This window comes from Centroberyx gerrardi, chromosome 16 (genome assembly GCF_048128805.1).
Source record: "Centroberyx gerrardi isolate f3 chromosome 16, fCenGer3.hap1.cur.20231027, whole genome shotgun sequence".
Taxonomy (NCBI): Eukaryota; Metazoa; Chordata; class Actinopteri; order Beryciformes; family Berycidae; genus Centroberyx; species Centroberyx gerrardi.
In genome coordinates, this window is record NC_136012.1 from 17,063,724 (window position 1) to 17,086,519 (window position 22,796).

Below are 22,796 nucleotides of genomic sequence, written 5' to 3' on the forward strand. Positions count from 1 at the left end.
TTTGGGAGGAGAGGCTGCACTGCTTCCCCTCGTCCCGCTGAGCGCTACAACGAAAACACCAGACAGCGCAGCACCACCCCTTCTTCACAAGTTGCCATGACGTCCGCGGGGTGCTGCAAACCGTGCACATTTTTTTTCACCAGGAACAGATAGGTTGCAAGCTCAGATCTTTAGTCCAAGTGTGTTGCAAAAAAAAAAAGTGCTATTTTAGAACAGGGGTCCTCATGCGTTTTTGGATTTTTTTTTTTAGGTCTAACACACCCGTTCACCCCCCAAAGAGATACACATTTAGACCACAGAGCCCCATTTGATCAGGTTTTGGGGGACTCCCACCTGAGAAGGTTATTGATTTGGTACAGAACTGGACTGTTTATACTGAGGGGAGAAATAGAAATTCATATTCTCTCACTGCAATAACTCCAAACCAATGAATGAAATAATAGCTAAATTAAACTATTCCTCATATTCCCTTAGTAACCCCTTAAAGACCCCTTAACCCCACTTTGGGAACCACTGGATTAGAGTATGAGACTACAAATTATTACCCTGTTGAATCAATCATTTAAAGATTAAAAGTCCCAGATTAGTCTCCTCCTAAATTTAAACAGCCCCAGGTTCCCCATGATTAATATTGTTAATGATTTTCCTTCAAGTGGAGAATATCTTGAGATATAGTGGCCTATTTAGTATTTTGTAGTCCAGCAATTAGTTCACTGTGGTTTAAAAAAAAAAAAAGTAACAGCAATTTATCTGGTAGGGAAGGTGTGATGCAGTTCACAGTTTATTAGCTGACGTGTGAAAATAGCAACCATAATTGCAACCAAGCAACCTGTGTGTGTGTGTGTGACAGAGAGAGAGAGAGAGAGAGAGAAAGTGAGTGAGAGAGAGAGAGAGAAAGAGAAAGAGAAAGAGAGAGCACAAAATAACCAAGACCCCAAATATTTCACCTTCATTTATTGCACTCAGTATAAATGCACCTGCGCTCTCACACCAATGTAACAGTCAAGGCCTGTTGTTCAAAACAGTAGTATATGACAGAAGTTCCCAAAATGATTCAAGAGGTAGACTAACTAATCCAGTTTTAAACATTCACTTTATCTAACTGGCACAAATGGTTTCCCCTATGATGCAAAGAACGAAGACATTAGTCTGATTAACATGCATTACAGCATGTAAAATCTTGATACCTGTGATTAGCGTCTTTATTCAACACATAACTCCACCCAAGGCAAATATCCTACCTGGAAACAATAAGTATTCCTCAGTAACACATTACCAGTGAACGTATTGTAAAGAAGAAAAGACTTCCATAATGTGGTAAGCTATTCCTAGGAGAGCCCAAAGGAAGGTAACATTAATACATTGCTCCTCTAAAACCAACAGTAATTTAAGCTCAGTGCCCCATGGGTGGAATTAATATATGGCTTCAGTATTTTGCATATTTCTAAAGAGGTCATCCCTGCCAATTGCATGAAAAAAGGCATCTGCACTTCCCTTTACTATCCAAGGTGGAAACTCCCCTGTTGTAAGAAATGATTAACATTGTTAGCTGCCTGTAGTTAAACAATGAAAGCCACAGACTCGATCAATGTGTTGGAGGCCTGCTGGCTCTGGGGGTTAGTGGAGGATTTTAGCTGCAGCCCTTTGGGAGGGAGGAGGAGGGGAGGTGCTGTCCCTGCGTAAGCTGATCTGTGCAGGGGGCTGCAGAGCGGACGAGCTAAGGAGAAAGTATGTTAGCAATGCACCCACTGTACAGAGAACGAATCAGGCTTGGGACAGAGAGGGAGTCACATTGAACAATACATAGTGGCAGAGCAGCAGCCGGCACCCAATGATAACACAAAGTGGCCTTTCAGACGAATAAATAAGATGCTCAGTGTTAATAAACTTAAACTGATAAATATATTCACAAATAGATGAATCAATAAATAGTTCAATATCTTCGTAACAGGCAAAATTTGGTAGACAAACTACTAAGTTAGTGCAAATTACAGTCTAAACAACCTGCAGTACTGTGTTAAGTCGAGTTGCTCATTAGTTTCAACAAGGGTCACTCCTTTTTTTTTTTCTTTGACCACTTGCAATATCTTCCCATCAGATTGACAGCATCCTGTTTTGTACCACATCCTGTTTGGTTTTAAGACGTCTAAGAGAGTGCAATAAGACAGTTTATGCAGACATTGCGACATGCATCGTTCCTCCTCTTCTGACAGAAAGCACATGGAGACAGAACTCGTCCAGGCTGAAAGAGGTGCACTGGCCTTGAAATCTTCACCTGGTGACAACACAGAAAGAAAATGTTCCGAGAGATGCAAATTACATTGGGATACACACTGTAACTTTACCACAAGGAAAGCAGAATGGGATGAATAATGTGTATTTCACATTTTAGCCCTCCTTCATACACTTATCCTGCATCTTCCCTGCATTAGTACTGCAGGCGATTCTTTCTTGAACATTATACAGTCGAACCAAATTAGAATACTGTGAAACAAAGCTCTAGTGTCTCTTAATCAACTAGGCATGGAGCACAAGTGCAGCAGTAGTTTTGCAAGCATGCAGTAAAAACTGGGACTTCTTCAGTGACTACAGCTGTAGATGGAACATTTTCAGCACACATATGAGTTTTTCACTCCCTATGTGAGTTTTAGAGTTTTAAACAGTCAGCCATTAGTAACGGCTCTCCCAGGTATCTGCTTTCATTTTGAAAGGGATAAGCAAGTAAGTCTACATTGAAATTAGTGACAATGGTCAAAATTGGTAGGTAATCCAAATTATTGGAGTGGATATGAGTTTATATGAGGGTATGCATGTTAAAAATATTTTAAAAAAGCTCAAAAGCTTGTAATAATGAGGCTAAACGAAGGCTAGCTCTATTTCTGTATGCAGAAAAGACATGGAGACCATATTCTTATTTCTCATATGTCGGCACTGCTTGGAAAAACGTGCATATCAAGTGTTATAAATCCTCTCTAGAGTTTTATCAGGAAAGATTACCAAGTCCTTGTTTGAGAGGTGCATTTCCTTTGAAACATTCATACGGTTTTAAACTGCACCGCTCACTGCTCATGTATGCAGACTTAAGCTGGTATCTGGTAGCAGTTGATCAGGCGTTAATATTACAGTGTAACTCAATGCTGCGGGTGAGGAGAGTAAGAGGGCCTCAAACACATCTGAAAAGCCTGACTATACTGGGATAGATACTGAGCCTGTGCAACTCTATTGGGAAAACATAAAAAAAAATAAAAAACATGATTGTGACATTATTCAGCTGCAAAAATAAACCTAGTATCGCTTATCGGAGAAAGTGGACAGTGTGGGAAAATGCTTTACCTATTTGGCTGAAAGCTCCTTCTTCATACAGGACTTGAAAGATGTGAACTTCTCCTCCACTCTGATGGCCTGCGAATATGTGTGTGTGTGTGTGTGTGTGTGTGTGTGTGTGTGAGAGAGAGAGAGAGAGAGAGGAAGGAGGCAAAAATATTATGAGACTACTGATTTCATGGTGGCCCGCTAGATGGCAGTAGAATTTCACAAAAATCACCAATCACCCTGTCGGATGTGAGATGTGTTTCAGTAATAAAAACTGGCAAGGGGGTAATTGAGACATGATGTTATAGAGGTGTTTTAATAAATCATTAACTAACCATTAAGACATAATTTGTGCTTACTCAAATTTGTGGAAACCTGGCGTTTGTTTGTATTACCGGTGCCATGCTAATAGGTGCTTTAGTAATCATGCCAGAGTCATTTGTTTTGATAACAAACATGTATTTCTGTGCTCAGCATCCACCCATATTTGTCTATTTGTCCTTCCTCGTGTTACATTTGACTCGGTTGGCCATTTCCTCACGGCTCCACACTGCTCCACCACACAAAATTACCTTGAGAGATTACATATTAAGAATGTAGCTGACAGAAAGACTGATAATGCTGGTATCTTTCAAATCAGCTACTGTGCAGGCCTGAGACAGAGGCTTCAGGCTTTGCTCTATTTCAGTGCTACTAGTCCCTGCTCTCTCAGGCTGCTGAGGGAAGCAGTGAGTGGGCTGGGTGGGCATATCACTTCTGTCACCTCCAGTGCCATAAAAGAGAGATAAATGGCGTTTAAACGACCCGGCGTGGCAGGGGGCTGCTGACCCCGGCTGCCTTACCCTCTCTCCGCGGTGCAGCCGGTCCCTCATGACGCCGATGAACTCCTTGAAGCTGAGCTTATCATCATGATCCTCGTCGAAGATCTTGAAGACTGTGTTGACCAAGTGGCGGGTCAGCTTGAGGTCCGTAGCCACGTAGACCGCCCGGGTAAACTCATCTGAGAGGGGACAGAAGGAGGAGACCAGCTGAAATGTTAAGTACTGCAGAGGGGAAATGTGTTTCAGTATTAAAAACTGGTAGATGATGACTGAGACATGATGTTAGAGAGGTATTTTAATATATTAATACACAGCGGTGTAAAAGTCAAGTCAGTCAAGTTTATGTATATAACCCTTCATCACAAACATCTTAAAAGAGTTTATAGAGGACGTGCCTACCTAGATCTAACTAATCAACAATCAATCACGAAACAAAATGATGCAATACAATATGCAAATAAAATAAAACAGGGAATAAAAGAAAGCACAAGACAGAAAATAGCATAGAAAAAAGAAGAAAAGGACCAAGGCAACTCTTCTTCAGTTAAAAAAGTAAAAAAGCCTTTATTGTATTCATATTGAATTTGTTAAAAACTCCAACATGTTTCGGCAATATGCCTTCATCAGGGAGTAAAAGGAAAATAGCATGTTGAAAAGACATAAAAGGCCTATGTAATCGCCTAACCTAGTCTACCCGGCACCAACCAACTTGAGACCCTCAGTGAAGACAAGGAAAAACTCCCAAGTAAACCATATTAGAAAAAAAAAACAGAAGAAAAACTTGGGCGGGCCAATTCAAAGAGGGATTCCCCACCAGGACGGTTGAGTGTGCAATAGGTGCCAGGAGAAAACAATAAAATGTGCTTAGGCTTATTGCACATTTTATTTTCAATATACCAATACAATAGGCCTACAGTGTATTGGTATATTAAACTTAAAACTAGTAGCTCTATTTACCTGACATCTAAACCAGTAACTCAGCTGTAAATGCTGCTTTTCAACACTTACCTTGACCAATGGAGCGGTTAGCAAAGTTGTACATTTGCATGGCGATGGTAAAATCCTCCAGGTTGTTCAGGAACTGGAAAAAGGACCTGAACTCCTCAAAGGTGATTCCCTGGAAAAACAGAAAAGTCTATTGAAAAAAAAAAACAACAACAATACCTTTATTCATGAAACAAAAACCCAGTGGTATGTAATGTGAGAAATCATGAAGTGGCACATAAAGCAAACGGCTGTATGTCTCAACACTCCAACAAAGGATAGTGCTACAATTCACACAATACATAATCTGCTTCCTTTCATCCTGGGGGAATCCTTTAGTGTCTGCGGGACCTTGAAGCCATCGGATAGATAACACATCCAAACAGACAGAGTATACATTGCTGGATTTTCCCTGCGTGGTACGGACATGCTGAGCTGTCAACAGCGGGGGGAGGATTGTAGCTTTTTGGGAAGAGGTCAGGCCGCTTGCAGACTTTTCTAAAGCAGATTAACCTGATACTTAAATAAACAAAAACAAAAGGGATGAATCCCCAAACATCTCAGAGTTGGCTGATGACTCAAACACTGGGCCTATTGATCTCCACTCAACCATCCCACGGCTACTAGCTCCTTCTCTCGCCGGGGGGCCCGCCACACAGGCAACACACACAGCTTAACAAATGGAGTAATGACTAATCTGTGACGCTTTGCTGTTTTAACAAGGCGAGTGCCATAAAATATCTCTCAGCCTAATGATGAGACCCACTTGATTATCAATGGAGATCTAGCAACAGGCTACTCGAGGCGGCTGAGGAGCTGCGAGCCTCTTTTCACGCGGGTCAGTGTGCCGAGGAGAAAAAACAAATTAAAGCTAAAATGAGAACGCTTCACTCGGCAGCTAATTCACAGTCTCTTGGGGCGTATCGGAGAGAGACAGAGGAGAGTTTATACTCACAAACTCACATATACAACATAATATCTCACCTTAACATGTAATACATTCCATTGAAAGTATTCTACATTATTGCTTCCAGGAAGTTAATGCAGATTCCTGGATTTATAAGACTGGAATAAGCTGGATAATGAAATGAAAAATACTTTTTTAGAGGGAGATTGTATTGAAATGTATTTATACATTAAATCCCACACTCAACAAGGAAAATAAACTACTTTTAATGATTTCTGTGAGCCAAAACAAGGAAAATATACTACTTTAAGCATGAGTTCTGTGAGGAACAATGGATTGTCTTGGTTGTTAGGTGGTGTAAGCAAAGAGATTGCAGAGGGATGAGAGAGTGTTTATGGTTTTGTGTAGCATGAGGGCAGAGTGAAGGATTATGGGAGGTAAGGGTATGAGGGGGGGGGGGGGGTAAAGGTACTTTAAGAGGAGCATAGGGAGCTGTAGGGTATAACATAAGGTGACAAGGTGAAAAGAAAGGGAAACACTGAGGGGAACAACGCACCTTTTCATCCGGCATGCTGTGCCGCACGTTTTCCAGGTATCCACTGATGTCGTCCAGGTCGGTGTAGCGCAGAAGGATCCGAGCAAAGTCCTCCTCGCTGACGGTGGGCATGCCTTTGGAGTAGGAGAGGAACTCTATCTCAAGGACTTCTGTCTGCAGGTTGTCCATGAATCTGGAGGAGAGGGACGGACAGTAACTGTTGACAGGAACCGCCACCAGTAGCTCACACACACACAAAGGAACACTTGACACGGCGACTGAAGCTACCGCAACGCATTCGAGTGTGTAATCAGAATAAATGGAGAAGAAATGTGCCACAGAAAATGATTCATGACAATTTTACACTGTGAGATAATATTTTCGTGAGGGATTCGTGATTAATTGCAGTGTCGACGCACAAGAGGTTTTTCGACTTACTTGTAAAAATCTTCAAAGTTCAGCTCGGCCTTGCCTTTTTTCCCGAAGAAATGCACCAACAGTGTCGTCTCTGTTGTATTTTCATCCACATGCTATCAGGGCGGAAAACAATGTGTGATTCAGTAACTGCATCATGCTTCCACACAGCTTTCAATATCCATCCCAGATGTGACATATACAAGCACTAAGACAAGCAAACCACAATGCACAACTCATTAAAATAATAACTCACCCAGTCTATGTGTATAAGATCTGAATTTTCTATCTATATCTGAATTCCAGCAGTCTGGATGTTTGGTTCTATCACATTTTCACAGCAAAACACGGCAACACCAGGTAAACATTGGCAATGACATTCATCTAACCATGCTGAACGATGCTGAAAGATGTTAGTTAATAGCCAGGTTCAGCCATTAAACAACTCAGAGTTAATGGTTAATATTTGACTGTGACTGAAACCAGTATTTCCCATTTGTCCACCATACAGTCATGTGCCATGCAGCAGGTTCAGTACAGTCTGGTAACATGCACTCCTCCTTGTTGCAGATGCTGCTTCTGTTACAAGTATTAGAGTACTTCTCTTTAAATATTTATTGTTACTAACAAAGAATGAAGACATAGACATGAAGAACTTGTTCTACTGTGCTCCCACAATACATACTTAAGAGTCTGTTCTGAAAAAAGTAGTAAGGACAGTCATACAGTGTAGCAGAACCTGTTGTATATAGTATAGTACAACTGATATCAACTGGGACCACTGTAGTGAATGAAGAAGCATCTTAAAGAGGGCATCACTACCTCGGTGAGATCAGAAAACAGAGCTTGACTCGTGCCCCGCCTGAGAACATCCCACATGCCGCGGGCCTCTACATGCTGACAGTCTTTTTTAAGGACCTGTGGCGGTAGTTGAAGCACAGTTGTTAGGGGACAAAATACATCTGGCAAATGTTACCTAGATTAGGAGTAGGAAATACGGACAAGACAGACAGACAGACAGACAGACAGACACCCACAACGCACACTGCGGCAGGCAGGAGGACAGAGATGCACAGGCGGAGCAGCAGGCAGAAATAGGAGACAAGTTGACGGACAGAAAGGTGAGCATACTGTCCATAGAGTCAGAGAGACAGAAAGATAAACAGACTGACTGACACCCATCTAACTATCTGACATCTATTCAAACAGGCAGAACAACAGCAAGACGCTATGGGGGATGACACCGACATATCAGAGAAAGTCCATCAAGCCTGACAAGAGTCTGCCCTGCAGTGGTGCATGCAGCCTTTTGGCAGGAAATTTAGCCAAGACAGCTGCCTATGTCCAAGGCATACAGGGCGTGAAACCTGAATAATGATTCATGCCAGGTTAACTATGCAACTGAATCCGCCCAATACATCATCATTTGATACTTTAGCTGTGAGCTAAATGCAGGTTATGGTGTACATTTCATCCACTCTCGTGAAATGGGGTCAGATTTTGATTAAATATAATTTCTGGAACGATTTCTGTCTTTGTTCATTGTTTGTAAGCCAGTGGCTCACGTGTGGCAGAGGATGGTGCAGGCTACAACCTTTCCGATATGTTGAAATACACTGGCAGCGCTGCACGATCACGCTAAATTGAAATCTTTCAACACGTTCCAAACGTGCGGTTCTGAACACTTTACACTGCGGCGCCCAATGAATGCTGTGTGGAAAGACTCAAATAAACAAGGAAGCCACTCTGTGCAATATTTCTCAATGAGGTCATGCTCCTAAACTAAGATTCACCAATCATTATTATTATCATAGTTTACGCTACGCCTGTTCACTCTCCCATCTGCTGTGGTACGAAAACTAGTATTTCTGCTGCTGTGCTGAAACAGTCAACAACAATTTGCTTGTAATTGGTGTCATGTGCAACAAAAAGATCACAGGCAATCTGTGTTGTTTAGAAAAGCTATGATTTCTCACTCCCAGTTATGAAGCAAACTGTGTTGATGCCTCCTGCTTTCATTCTGTTTTTTCAACCCGTCATTTCTCGCCCAGTCTAGATGCCTCTCAAGTCTCGACATCACCTCACTCAAAAGCAACATCAACACACAACCGACCAGAAACAGCCAGTCACCCTCGACACATATTCTCAAGTGTGGCTTGCTTCATTTCATAATATTTATTTATCTTATTAGTTTTTTTTTCATCTTCCACGCCTGAGGGGGAACGCGAGACAGCTGATAAAACAGCTCTTCCTCTGCGCTTCATCGCTTTTCACCGGAGAGAGATTTATGACTTGATCCCACAGCTAATTACGGACAAGTCTTTAATGTGCCGCGCTATTCCCATCTCATCCCATGAAAAGATCCTGATACGCTTGTAATTAGAATATGTTGGGGAAAGCCCAACCGCAGGCTTGAAGACATGCCTGTTATGTGTTTTTGAAAAGATTTGACTTTTGAACTTTTGCTGGAAAGACACCTTGAGTAACGCAGAACAAATCAAAACAAAAAAGACACACCTAAACCCAAAGTCTTCAAACAGTATCTGTAAAGCTCAGTTTGTCTCTGTGTGTCAGCTGTAGGCCGAGCTCTTGTGTGTGTGTGTGTGTTGAGTGCCTTTCACACAGTGCGCCTTCTCCCTGACTGGCGTTGCGATCTTCATGGTCAAACCCACCACAAAAGGTAACCTGAGCCCAAATACCACTCTTCAAGAAACTGTAAAAATAAAACATGGGGGTCTGGGAGAAATGTTGTCAGTCTTCAGGTAAGAGCTTTTTGAAGTGGAATCTCCGCGCCCATAGCTTGGCCAACACTGACAAAAGGCTAGTACATAAATCATCTGTGCTGCTGGGGCCATCCACAAGCCAGGACTACCACACACACACACACACACACACAAACACAAAGACAATATGTCAGATAATGTTGTAGCAGACAATGATGTATTTCAATTTCAATGTGAACGAGCTTATCTAGTGTTAACATAGACAAGTATGCGTGGTGTCAACCCCAATGATATGTGTGTTTTCTGTGGTAGCTCAAAACAATTTCTTAAGTTAAGGAGACTGCATGCTGCAAGAAGAAAATTACATGCAATAAGCAATATAGTTCAGAGCAATACATACACTGTGTGCATGGGATTTCTGATGACCGTACAGTTGCAGGCTCTACAATGCAGAAGAGAACAACAGAAACAGAGCAGAAAGTGAACAATATTAGATTATCCAGTCCAGGGAAGTATTTTAGCACTTACAAAAAAGTCACATGTGAAAACCCACATGTGAATTCAAAGCACATGTGCATTTGTGTGTTTTCGGGCACATGTTGGTTTGACATGTGAAACAAATATTGACATATCCAATGGCAGGTGAAAATGTGAAAAAGAAAGTTCACATATGGACAAAAAAACACTTCATCTAGACTCGATTACTAGATTTTTTTTATATCTGAAGTAAAAATAACACGTGATATCAGAATACAACGTGAAAACCAACGTGTCCAGAAAGCACGTGTGCTTTGAATTCACATGTGGGTTTTCACATGTGACTTTTTTTGTAAGGATGGGAATATTGTTAGGAAATGAGTTTATAAGCAACAAATTGATCTTTAAGTCATACAGTAGTGAAGTTGCTACGGTCACGTGACTTGACCGGTGATCCTAGATTAGTAATCCTATTCTTAAGCTTCATGAATGGACCCAGAGTCTCCATCAACTCTACTGTGTTTTCTTCAAAAGCATCATCACATTTCGAAATCTAGAGTACCCATTCAAATGATCTTTTGATGGTCATACGGGCTTCGATTTAATGTAAGACTGTCCAAAGATGCCAACATTTGTCCCTGGCCCACAGAGTAAGCTCTTCTGTGCTGTGTGTGTGTGTGTGATAAGACCTCAAAGCGTCTCTTTTATCACTCTATTCAAATCTACCTGTTTACATCCACCTGCATGCTGCATAAGACAACGCTAAAAAGATGAAAGCCTGCAGGCATGTTTTACCCTGTAGGAACAGCGCAGCCCATACACACACATTCTCTCTAGGAATATCAAAGTTTCTACTCAAGTCTTCCAAGCACTAAACCTGCCATAGTAGCTTCAAATCTATGATTCAAGCCAAAGTCTTAACACCTGCTGAAAGACTGTTAGCTCCAGCAACTCTCACCTGCTGGTCAGATCTTTGCACATCCTCGTCAACTTCCTTTCTGTCCTTTTTCTTGCGGAAAATTTCCTCCAGCTAGTAAAAAAAAAAGATAGGTTATTATGCAGAATGTAATGCCACTGAGTGAAGGTATTTTACATATTCTTAAAAGTTGAGGCTCGTACCACCAAGAACTCCCTTTTGTCCACCATTTCATTTCCATCTGCATCAAACATGTTGAAGGCGATCTTGAAGCCTGCATGGGGCTCTGAAAGCAGTCAAAACAGAATTATATTATATATATATTCACCTTTTTCATCTGTTTCATATATAACAGATAAAGAAGTTCCAACATAAGTCTTCCTAAATCAGTTGAAATGCATACTGACTTGTTAAAATGCAGAGCAGGAAGAGGTACTCTGTGTAACTGATGACACCTGAAAAGAAGAGAAAAATCTGTCAAACCGAGAAACAAAAACCAAAATGTTCCACTTCTTCACACATTAGACGGCATCAAATAGCATAAACCCATTAGCTCAAAGTGTTTACAGATGTTCAAAGTCATGCGCCCAAGATAAATAAGCCTCCCCGAGAAACAGTGCATGCCTTCAGACAAGAAGTAATCTTCTCTCTCTTATTGATAACATCTTAAAAGGTGCCTTTTACTTCACGCTTGGTGTTCTCACACTCACACAAACAGAGGCTTTACAACTGAGCTGACCTATCTGAACACAAACCCAAACAAATTTAAGGCCTACGGCTTCTGATCGTGTTTGGGTAACAAGGTGTAATACATTCTCAAGTGATCTGTCACTGATTGAGGATGCCCGATTCAGGTTTGTGTTCTCCTTTGTGTCCTTCAGCTCCCTTTGTTGCGTGACACACAGAGAAGGGAAGAGTAAGTGTCAGGCCCGTCTCTCCAGACTGGGGAGGCTTGTCCCTCTGCCTCTGAAAGCATTCCCAAGCCTTTGTTTGCTGGGGAAGATAGAGAATCGAGCGCAGATAGTTCTGGGTGACTGCTCCGGGTGTTATGGGAAAAGAACTCAGGTACGAGGTTTGCTGCAGGGAGATTTCCAGAAAAAGGGCCACTCAAAAGGGCTGGAAAAAAAACAGTGGTTGGTAAACAAAGATGTAATAACAAACTTTTCTTTGCTCTGGTTCTATAATTCCTCTGCAAAAGGTGCTGAACAAATCCAAGCTGAACAAATCCGAGGTGTGCTGTTTCACACATCAGGCTGGAAATATGCAGCGAGGCTGATAGGACGATGTAAAGGCCAGTGAAACGCATGTATGAGCTAAACACTAAGGTGTGAAAAGAGTATTAGCGATGCGTGCCATTAGGGAAAAGTTCATCTAAAAATTCCCCCCATGACAAAGTGCAAAGATCTTCTCGCCGTGGCTCCCCCTGTTTGGCAGGTAGGGCCTTATAATGACAACAGATCTCTAGCTTCAAAGACCTTTTAAGCTTAAATGGGTTGAGGGGAAAGAAAGAAAAAAAAAAAACTTTTAAGATTCCAGCCATGTCTCACCAATACCACACACCTTCACTGTGGGAGAGGGAGCCCCCCTCCAGCCCAGCCTCTGAGCTCAAGTAGATGTTGTTAGACAATACAAAGAATTCCACAGAAACACTTCATACAGAGTGGCAGTCCCGGAGATGTAATCCAATGCCATTCTTAGGCTTCATAATGTCCGCGGTGATCAGGGGGGTGGCCAGTGGGACATGCCTCGACATAGCTGGGTTCAAACAGCTCCCTCATTCTCTAAAGCGAGGCTTTGTTCACAGATCAATCCGGTCCTTTTTTCCCTGACAAAGCCGCAACGTTTAACAGCAGGATTAAAAGCCCCAAATCCCAGCATTGGCACTTAGCTAAAGCAACAGAGGAGGGAGCAGAACAGTGAGACCTGATGCACCACCAGGTTGTCTGACCCAACTGAGCGGGACTCTGCAGCGCCAGGTGGGAAAATTAAAAAAAGAGCTTTGTGCTCATGCTGACAAAGTTCGACTTTATTTTCTTTATGCACGCTTACTATGAATTGAAATTCTTAAAAAGAGCGCAGAGCTTATGATTTCACAACCCGCATTCAGTGAAATCAGATTCTTTTTCCAAACACACCCATGATCGCCCCTTATGTACCAAGTGCAATACCCGTGTATGCTCCCATGTACTTCCAGGCTTTGAGGAGCCTGTGCAAAAAAGTGTCAATTAACATATGAACAGACTGTGATGTCTCTTCCTCTCCAAAGCTGTCATTATTTGTTGAGCACAAGCGTGTCAACACAAACCAACCCACAAGCCTATCAAATTCCCGCTGCTGCATGGACTCACGCACATTAACATTGCTAATTGTGGCTTCGTTTTTATAGTGACATGAGCTGTGGTGAACATTTTCATCACCTTCCATATCTTAGGTTCAGTGGAGGACAGGGTTTGGTAAAAGGGAATGCCGCAAAACTGTCGGACTGTTAAGTTTACTGTACTCAAAACTACATTTTTCTCACATTTTTTGTATTTCTAAGAGTTGGGGAGGATCTTCCTTTCTGTTTAAGGGCCCTGCTTAGGTTACCTGAGAACAAATTCACAACATATTACCAGCCTGATGGACAGATAAGATAGCATTTACAGCTCACACTCTCTGCTCCGGATTATATGAGGGGGGGGGGGGGAATTGCAGAGCCTGATATTCTGGACAAGAAATGGAAGGCTTGAGCATGATAGCTTTAAAAGAAAGAAAGAAAGAAAAAAAGAAAAGCATGAAAGGATATTATAGTATGTCACAAACCCAGCCTGATTTATATGTACAGCTGCATTACATCACAGCAACAGACCAAGCAGCAGGTTCCCTTACCTCGTTCACGAAGATTTCTAAACAAATTAGATGATCCTTTCCAAATAGGAGGGGTATCAGCCAGTATCTTCTCTAAGTCCTTCAAGAATACAAGAAAATCCCAAATGCTCATTTCAAAAACCTCAATGCACTAGATAATCACATCTCAATGCAATGTTGTTGCTATTACAGCGATTACGAGGGTTTTACACAGATAAAGAGGAGCTTCACCTTAAGATCTATACAATAATGAGGAGGTGAGGGTCTTCATTTATTGAGGATCTTTGGTTCTTTTGTGTAATTTAGCATTTATTTACAAAGACTGAATATGAGCCAAGTGCTAAGAGCCCAGAGCTACTCACCTTTTTTGTGAGGGACTTCCATATTCTCTTACCTAAAAAAACAAGGTTAATGGTTAGTAGCTGACAATGCTTGTGACTTAGACTTAATAATGATCATACATTCTGTAAATGAGCATATGGTGGGAAACAAAAGTGAAAACAGGCGTCTTGTGTGGACGGCCGGGCACAAGAGCGGGCAGCAACACCGTCTGTGTATCAGGAAGGCATTCCAATCGTCAATAAAGCAGCAGATAAGGCGGAGGAATCGTAAAAACACCTGGCTGGGTAAATCACATCGGCCTATCGCAGCGCTGCCACGATAACAGTGACAATAACCCTCCACTGACACATTTTAAAGCCTGTCCCTAAAGCTGGGATTATGATTGCCTTATGATTGCTTGCTCTCCAGCAAAGTGAGGTGTCTGAATGAACAAGTGAAGATAAAGCTAAAGAGATATTGTCCTCGATGTACGCATGTAGCTCATGTCCTGCTCATGTATGCTTTTATAGAGATTTTTCATAACCTGCGGGTTTTAGGGATCTGGTATAAGTCATGCACAGTATTATTTATTGTTTTGTCTGAAATATGAAATGATACAAACAGCAATTCACTTGACATCTGTCAATTAACAACGATGTGGAGCAGACGTATACTGGTGCCTGCCAGAGGTGGAAAGTAACAAAGTACATTTACTCAAGTACTGTACTTAAGTACAATTTTGAGGTACTGGCACTTTACTTGAGTATTTCCATATTGTGAGACTTTATATTTTTACTCCAATACATTTCAAGAGGGAAATATTGTACTTTGTACTTCACTACATTTATCTGACGTCTGTAGTTACTAGTTACTTTGCAGAATAAGGTTTTACATGCAAAACATACAATAAGCTCATAAAATATGATGCATTGTTAGAGTTTAAACTGCACAACATCAATGCATCAATAATTGAACACTGAAAGAGACCATTCTTCAGAATGAGTGCTTTCACTTTTGATACTTCTATACTTTCATTTAAGTACAATTTTGAATGCAGGACTTTTACTAGAATATTTTTCCATTATGGTATTGCTACTTTTTCCACCACTGCTGCCTGCCCAACAGACAATCTGTCAGTTCGGTTCACTGCTGAAAGGCCATAACTGCTTCATCTTCTGGAAAAAACTCCCTCCTCCATCTTCCCCTTTACCCCACCCACCATCCGCCTCTCCTTGATGTGCTATCTCCCAAAATTAAACCATCACGACCATCACTGATGTATAATGGCCACCTCCAAGGCCTTCTTAAACATCCACAGGAATGGCAAAAACAAATCTCTCTTTACAGCCACAGTATAACCATAAAACACCACGATTACTATTTCGTAACACATTTGCCATTAGCAACCAGAGAGCGATGACACAATGTTTGCTATTCACATTACGGCTTCTCATTTATGTCCCTCATTACGTGCCAGTGAAGCCACGTCTGAAACATTAGCAGGTCACAAGACAGAAATTATAATCAATCAAAGTAATCAGAACGTCGTTATCGTTGCATTTATAACATGATGATGAACGCAACATCCAGGCCATGTTGTTTGGTTTCTCTCAGTCTCTGCGAGTGTGTTGCCACATAAATGAGCCATAAAAGTGGGGCTGCTGGTAAAGATGTCTATCTTTATGCAGGTGTTATGACTAAAGCACTTCGAGCCACAACTTATTCAGTGTCACTTCACAAAGCCTTCACAACAAGTGTGCTCCAGAAAACAACACTGGGACCTTTCAAATCTCAAGTAATTGGAGAATGGAGGAGCAGGGATTTATCTGATGGCTCCTGTTGTGTAATTAAGCAAATGGCTGCCTACAAATCTAGTTGATATTCTCCACAGTGCTGTAACTTAAATCAAAGATAATACATGTTCTGTGGCATCCTCAATACACCACACAGTTACAGTCCGGGCAGATTGAGAAGAGGTAAATGGGCTTTTCTGCCCTATAAAGCCAAAGAGCAGTGACAAACAAAGAAAATTGGCATTAAAGTTCATCCCATGAGACTTTATACTTTTACTCCACTACATTTCAAGAGGGAAATATTGTACTTTGTACTTCAATACATTTATCTGACAGCTGTAACTACTAGTTACTTTGCAGTTACTTTGTTTTACATGCAAAACATACAATAAGCTCATAAAATATGATGCATAGTTAGATAATACAGGTTCTGTGGCATCCTCAATACACCACACAGTTACAGTCCGGGCAGATTGAGAAGAGGTAAATGGGCTTCTGCCCTATAAAGCCAAAGAGCAATTAAAATTGGCATTAAAGTTCATCCCGTGAGACTTTATACTTTTACTCCACTACATTTCAAGTGACAAACAAAGAAAATTGGCATTAAAGTTCATCCCCTGCCTCAGCAATCCACTTTTGTTGGTACAAAAGTAGACTACATATCATTTAATAGCATGTACAGGTATCATTTTTGTTCATATGAAAGCTAAACCCTGGTCATGGCATCAAAATGTACTTTGCAGGGAAGTATGGTACTGGATGTGTAATAGCCTATATAGAACTTTGATATATAGGTGTAATTATTATGTGAAGAGTTAATGACAAAATTAAATATCAGCCATTTGAAAAATGCGATACCTATTCTTACAAAATGATTGATAGCACAAAATTGAAACAAATTATGGCACTTTAAAAGAATATCAGGCAACTCAAGTCCTTGGTTGATATAATGATAACACTTTTACAGACTGGATCCTCCTTTTTGGATATATATCATGTTGGGAAGGAACTCTTATATGTGATTAACAGTTTACTCACTCTTGGGCTCGTTCAGAGTGACAGACTCGATGAAGTTGAGTGGAGTCATGTAGAATTGGCCCTCAAACTCCACCGAACTGAACAGGCGGAATCTGTTCTCATAGGATGACATGTACACATCTCCATTATCCAGATCATACGCCCTGGCCTGTAAACACACACACACACGCACGCACGCACACACACACACACACACACCATCATGAAATATTGCAAATGATATCAACAGCGATAATACAGTCTGAAAAATGCTTTTTATGAAATCCACGGAAGCTTTTCCTGTCACGAAAAGCCTCGGTCACATGGAACAACAAAGAGGCCCGAGCTTTAATTCAGTAATGGGGCACATGTTATGTCAGCCCTATTTTTCATCCCGGTGCAGCAGATAATGTCCCTACAAATGTTCAAACCCAGCCAGATCAGAAGGCCGGATTGGTGAAGACAGAGTGGATCTCTCTGTCAGGTGGCAGGGTGCCAGGTCCACTGGGCACAGAGCAAACACCCAGGGAATGTGTGTGCCCCCCTCTGCTTAACCATTAAACCCCCTCCGACCGCCCCCACCCTCTCATCAAATGTCAGTCCCTCCGCCAAGCCCCCGTGTCCAGTTTCCTGTGTCGCTGGATTCCTGCTGTCTGTAGCCACCACTCAAGGTTACCTCCCTCCCACCCCACGGTGCTGAGCGAGGACACCAGGGAAGGAGCCCAGTGTGAGGGAAAGTGTGCAAACCAAACCCGGCTGCATGGTTTACATATTATTACATATCCTGTAATCTGTGAAAGGCTTTTCAACAATGTCAGCACACACGTCAGAGCTAAATAGACGGTGTAATATGTGCAGTAATACTGTATATGCAGTGTGTGTCACTTCATGTGTTTTTCTAGTGGACAGATAAAGTAATCATACTGGAAGTGTTTGTGTGTAATAGGCCCACATATGATATAGATATATATATTCATAAATAATTCATCTATTTTCTCGTCATTTGCATAAGGTAAGCATAACTATTAATTATGCAACACATGAAGAAGAAAAGGCAGCGAAACCTTTATTTATTTATGCTAATAATTAGGTCACGTGACCTGAGAATAAACGCCTTTGACCATTTTGCCATTTCAGCACCAAAGGTCGCGGATAGCTCCCTTATGATGACGGGACAGTATCCATATCGCGATTTTTGTGCACGAAATGAAGCAATTATCTCTCCAAACGCCCTGAACTGCATGCAGTAATGTCTGCTCACTACTGCTAGTGATTATGTAGCCTAAAAAAAAACTGCAAATTCGTGGTCATCGCTTCTCAGATTGCACGGGATTTTTGCTACAGGCATGCTGCATGTTGTCACCAAAAAGCACCGCAGCTTCACAAATGTCCCACTGTACCTTATCGGTCGCAGAAACTGATGGCAATGCCAGATGCAAAACTCGAGCCTCGACATGGCTTGCCAGTCCTGTGCGCCTACCGTGAAACGAATAGAAATAATAATAATACGCTGAGCCGGCCGCGGCGGTGACGCACGCTCCAGCTGCGATAAGTTTCAGCGCCTTTGTTGCCTTTGTGGATGTTTGTTTCCGGGCCGTAAATGTTCCTGATTTTGAGATGTTGGTGAATGTGGAGATAAGCCTGCGCAGGGCAGCCATGGTTGTTTATACTGAGGTGTCGTAAGAGACAGCAGCGTGGGCCGGCCGCCTGCCTGCTGCTCCGTTCCCTCGCGAGACATGCCGTGGGTATTTTGCCAGAGGACTGAAGTAGCTCTCAGATTAAAGGGCTTCAGACTGGTGAGAGAGTGAAGGAACATGTTCAGGTCTTTGGAGTAGAGGTGGCTGTGTTCATTCTCAGCTCCTGTGAGTGGATTTTAGTGGCAGTGAAATTTGTGTTTGCAGATTTGTTTTGAATTTGGAGTGTTGCAAGTCTACTCATTTGTCTCTCTCTGTGTAAGCCTACCTCCAACTCTCTCTCTCTCTCTCTCTCTCTCTCTCTCTCTCTCTCTCTCTCTCTCTCTCTCTCTCTCTCTCTCCCTTATTTTATGCCTTGGGAGGAGGAAAAAAATCTCTCTGCCAGGGCACGTCTGAACTGTGACAGCCCCGCCCATTACTAGTCCTGTGGTTTTGCACCTGCCTCACCACCCCTGCCACTTTGAGCGCAAACCTCCAAGAGGCTCCTTTACCTGCACTGCAGTGATTCAGTCCCCCCGCTGCCTCTGTAGCCCGTCTCTCTCCTCCTCGCAAAGCCACGGCTGGACCCACTGAGGCATCACCATCCGCTATGAGCAGGTATGCAACATGAGGGCTATCTGACCGGCAACTGCAGCCTATAGACCTCAACTGATGAAGACGCAGCGGTAGGGCAAAAAAAAAAACAAAAAAAAAGAAATCAGTGAACGAGCAGAGATTTGCGCGCGGTGTGTGTTCCATGCCAGGGGAGAGAAATCCTGTCCGCCTGTCCTTGCACAACGGGGACATGTGCTAAGTAACGGAGGTGGACGTAAACATGCAATAGGTGACAGTGGCAACCAGGTACTACGCAAGAGCGCTCCCTCTGGACCTCCTCACTGAACTTTACCCGCCGAGGTTTACGCGATGGCTGCTCTGGGGGAAGTTGGAGGCTTCTTGCACGGTGTTGATGGTGTCGGACACGTCGGGTCCCATTTCCTCCTGACCCCGCTTGGGGACAGTCCGGCGCTGCTGGGGGAGCACCTCATACCTGGGGAGAGGCTCTCCCGGAGCGCCACGGCGGATTTAACTCACCTGAAGGGGATTCTCAGGAGGAGACAGTTGTACTGCAGGACTGGATTTCACCTGGAAATACTTCCGGATGGCACTGTGCAAGGCACGAGGAAGGACCATAGTCGTTTTGGTAAATATTGGGTTTATTTAAAACATGTTGGTAGCCCACAAATATAAACCAGTAAAAAACATGGTCAACAGTTATAATATTAACAATAATAACAACAACAATTATAATAATAACAATAATAATAATGTCATTCATGTTGTTTGTTGTTTGTTGTTTTCTAAAACTTTTCTAATCCTGCAAAAAAAAAAAAATGCACATGCCAACACAGTAGAGTTGAATTTGCATGTTCAACCTCTTTGGTCATAATCTTTCATCTTTGTCAAAGTCTGTACAGAACAACTGTGTTATTCTTCTCCAGGTATTTTGGAATTCATAAGCCTTGCTGTTGGGTTGATAAGCATTAGAGGGGTGGACAGCGGACTCTACCTGGGGATGAACGACAAAGGAGAGCTGTATGGCTCTGTAAGTACCAAGCCCATCCATCTTTTGCTTATTCATGTTGCATCTTTTCCATCTTCAGTCTGAATCATCAGTTTTTGTCCATATGAGTTTCATTCCCCATATTGTTGTAGCTGGAGAATTTGTTTTTTTTTCCAAAGAATGGATGTGATGTCAATTAGTTTGTCTCTGTATTTCCTGCACCATGACTCAGGATCCAGCCCTTGTCAACTGCACTTTATGTTGTAACCTTTTTTTTGTCTCCTTCCAGGAAAAGCTCACAGCTGAGTGTGTCTTCAGGGAGCAGTTTGAGGAGAACTGGTACAACACATACTCCTCCAACCTCTACAAGCACGGAGACAAAGGGACGCGTTACTTTGTGGCGTTAAACAAGGACGGCACGCCGAGGGACGGGACAAAGTCCAGGCGGCATCAGAAGTTCACCCACTTCTTGCCCAGGCCCGTGGACCCAGACCGTGTGCCGGAGCTGTACAGGGAGATCCTGGGCCACAGCTGAGAGCGGGCAGCCTCCGGTCCAGATCAGGAATAGCTGCTAACGCTGCAGCCCTCACAGGGAGCAGAGAGGGGAGCGGGGATGTGGCCAGTCCAGGCTGGTAGACAGTGGAGCCAGCAGCCCGGCCGGCAGGTAGCCCGCGTTACGGATAAAGGCACCGGGGCCTCTTCTAGGAATGCGTGGGCCATCTCTCAGCGGCCAGGAAGACAGTCTAGAATGTCTGACTTTGTCAACCTGCACGCCAAGCATGAGGGGGTCGTTTGTTTCGGAGGCCGGCCCGACCCTAAAAGTACCTGCGTGGAATAGGAGAAGAACGGGAAGCGGAGCAGGGAGAGAAAGAGAGAGGAGCTGAATGGTCAGGGAGCGTCTCCTCTGCGCCGGGTCGGATGTGTCTGTTGGACAGAGACGCCAGTTGGCATGGAGTCCATGGGAATCTGTGCTATCATGAGAATGGTATTTTTATTTGGGTACTGTGTCAGAGAGCCTTAGTTTGTTCAGAAGGACTTTGAAGGAATTCAGTTTTTTGTTTCTTACCTGTGTCTAGACTTGTTTGAAAAGAGCAAAAATGTACAAATTTATTTATTCATTTTAGATACATATATTTATGTTATATATTTATTTATTTGAGAATATATTTTTACAGTTAGATACATGCAGTATAGAAAAACCACTAGAAATTGTATCAATGATATGTAAAGACTGAGACACTGTACCATATGTCTTTTATTCTGAGAGAAGCGTTCTCATATTGTGTCTTTTATGGTGTCTCAGCAACTGATATACTATGACTACAACAGCTAAATATATTGGCAAAATTCTGAAATGACCCCCACTGCAATCTAAATGCATATTATGAAAACCGCTGAGACTGTGAGTGGTGATCGTTAATGTCAGGAAACTCTGTGTGTCTTTTCGACATGGTAATTATAGCAAAAGTGATGATTGATGACTCCTGTTACATGTGCTACAAGAGCAGAATCTGAAGTGAACAAACTGAAGACAAACTCCTTGTCAAACAATAAACTGCTCAGAATACGACCTAAATTCTTGTTTCTATCAGCCTACGTTCAGAAATGAAGCTATTTTGTTTGTTGTTGCTCACCATGGGCACTGTGTCCACTGGTAACCACACAGTCTGCTTTTAAACCCCACATTTATAGTTTTAACAGATCAATATTTTCAAAGAAGTGTACTTTGCTGGTTGGCTTTGTCTTTCAAATTTTGTGAGTTTAAACATATAAACCCACTTCACGAGATCAATGTTGTCTTTCTTTATGGTCGCCATTACGCTGAGAGACAAGACGTAGACCACGATGCACGCATAAAACTTCAAAGCCTCTCTGCTGAATCCTGTGAATGTAGTGGCCGCACAATGACACGATCGGGGCCAAATAAAAACTGACCTTTAGCTCGGGCCCAGCAACTTGGCAGCTGTATAAAACTGGAGGTCAGAGCGATAAGGATTAAGTAATCTCTGTTGACAGTTTCAGAATCATAGTCTCGTTGAAAAGTATTATTAAACAATGAAAGTCAACGCGGCCAACACATCTCCAGGAACCGAAACCTGTTGTGTCCCTTGATTTTTTTATCCTCTCGTCTGCTGACAGCTATAAAAAAAAAAAAAAGCACTGCATATTTCCTTTTTCAAAAATGTTTTACAGAGAGATTGCCTTACAATATCCCTGCTTTTTCAAAGATGGACCAAAATATTTATAGGGGCCTGTCTTCAAAGGGAGAAAAGACGTGACACTCCGCGCGTCGGCATCGAGCTGTTCGACTAACCAAAAGAATGTTATGGGGGAAACACGGGATTTTGAGGTTGCAGAGCGTATGATCGCGAAACAACAGCTGAATTAGTGATTTATTAAAAAGAAAGCCACTATCTCATATCTCTGTGCAGTTTCCTCTATGGTTGGGAGGAGATCTGTGTTGAAGCATGAAAGCTAAGCCTGTGATCTCAGCA

At 42.4% G+C, this 22,796-nt stretch overlaps 2 protein-coding genes across 2 annotated transcripts; one reads left to right on the forward strand and one right to left on the reverse strand.

Annotated features, from left to right (window-relative positions):
• Nucleotides 1-2,141: 2,141 nt before the first annotated feature.
• Nucleotides 2,142-18,725, reverse strand: micu3b (mitochondrial calcium uptake 3b). Its single transcript, XM_071923914.2, has 15 exons — nucleotides 18,463-18,725; nucleotides 17,089-17,231; nucleotides 14,299-14,330; nucleotides 13,958-14,036; nucleotides 11,497-11,544; nucleotides 11,293-11,375; nucleotides 11,132-11,203; nucleotides 10,097-10,138; nucleotides 7,796-7,891; nucleotides 6,998-7,089; nucleotides 6,581-6,752; nucleotides 5,142-5,250; nucleotides 4,155-4,312; nucleotides 3,334-3,402; nucleotides 2,142-2,275 (listed from the first exon to the last, which is right to left on the reverse strand). The coding sequence occupies exons 1-14, from the start codon at nucleotides 18,723-18,725 to the stop codon at nucleotides 3,334-3,336; spliced, it is 1,458 nt and encodes a 485-aa protein (XP_071780015.1). The 3' UTR covers nucleotides 2,142-2,275.
• Nucleotides 18,726-19,511: 786 nt separating this feature from the next.
• On the forward strand, nucleotides 19,512-21,977 carry fgf20b (fibroblast growth factor 20b). The gene is made up of 3 exons (XM_071923858.1): nucleotides 19,512-19,941; nucleotides 20,240-20,343; nucleotides 20,591-21,977. The coding sequence occupies exons 1-3, from the start codon at nucleotides 19,665-19,667 to the stop codon at nucleotides 20,834-20,836; spliced, it is 627 nt and encodes a 208-aa protein (XP_071779959.1). The 5' UTR covers nucleotides 19,512-19,664; the 3' UTR covers nucleotides 20,837-21,977.
• Nucleotides 21,978-22,796: the final 819 nt, after the last annotated feature.

Excerpts from the sequence above, each read along its gene's own strand:
- micu3b (XM_071923914.2), bottom strand. The coding sequence starts at position 18,725 with ATGGCTGCCCTGCGCAGGCTTATCTCCACATTCACCAACATCTCAAAA. Across the intron at positions 7,892-10,096 it reads AGAAATCCCATGCACACAGT|GTCCTTAAAAAAGACTGTCA; the intron begins GTATGTATTGCT and ends CTACCGCCACAG. Across the intron at positions 3,403-4,154 it reads GGCTGCACCGCGGAGAGAGG|GCCATCAGAGTGGAGGAGAA; the intron begins GTAAGGCAGCCG and ends ACATATTCGCAG.
- fgf20b (XM_071923858.1), top strand. The coding sequence starts at position 19,665 with ATGGCTGCTCTGGGGGAAGTTGGAGGCTTCTTGCACGGTGTTGATGGT. Across the intron at positions 19,942-20,239 it reads GAAGGACCATAGTCGTTTTG|GTATTTTGGAATTCATAAGC; the intron begins GTAAATATTGGG and ends ATTCTTCTCCAG. Across the intron at positions 20,344-20,590 it reads AAGGAGAGCTGTATGGCTCT|GAAAAGCTCACAGCTGAGTG; the intron begins GTAAGTACCAAG and ends GTCTCCTTCCAG.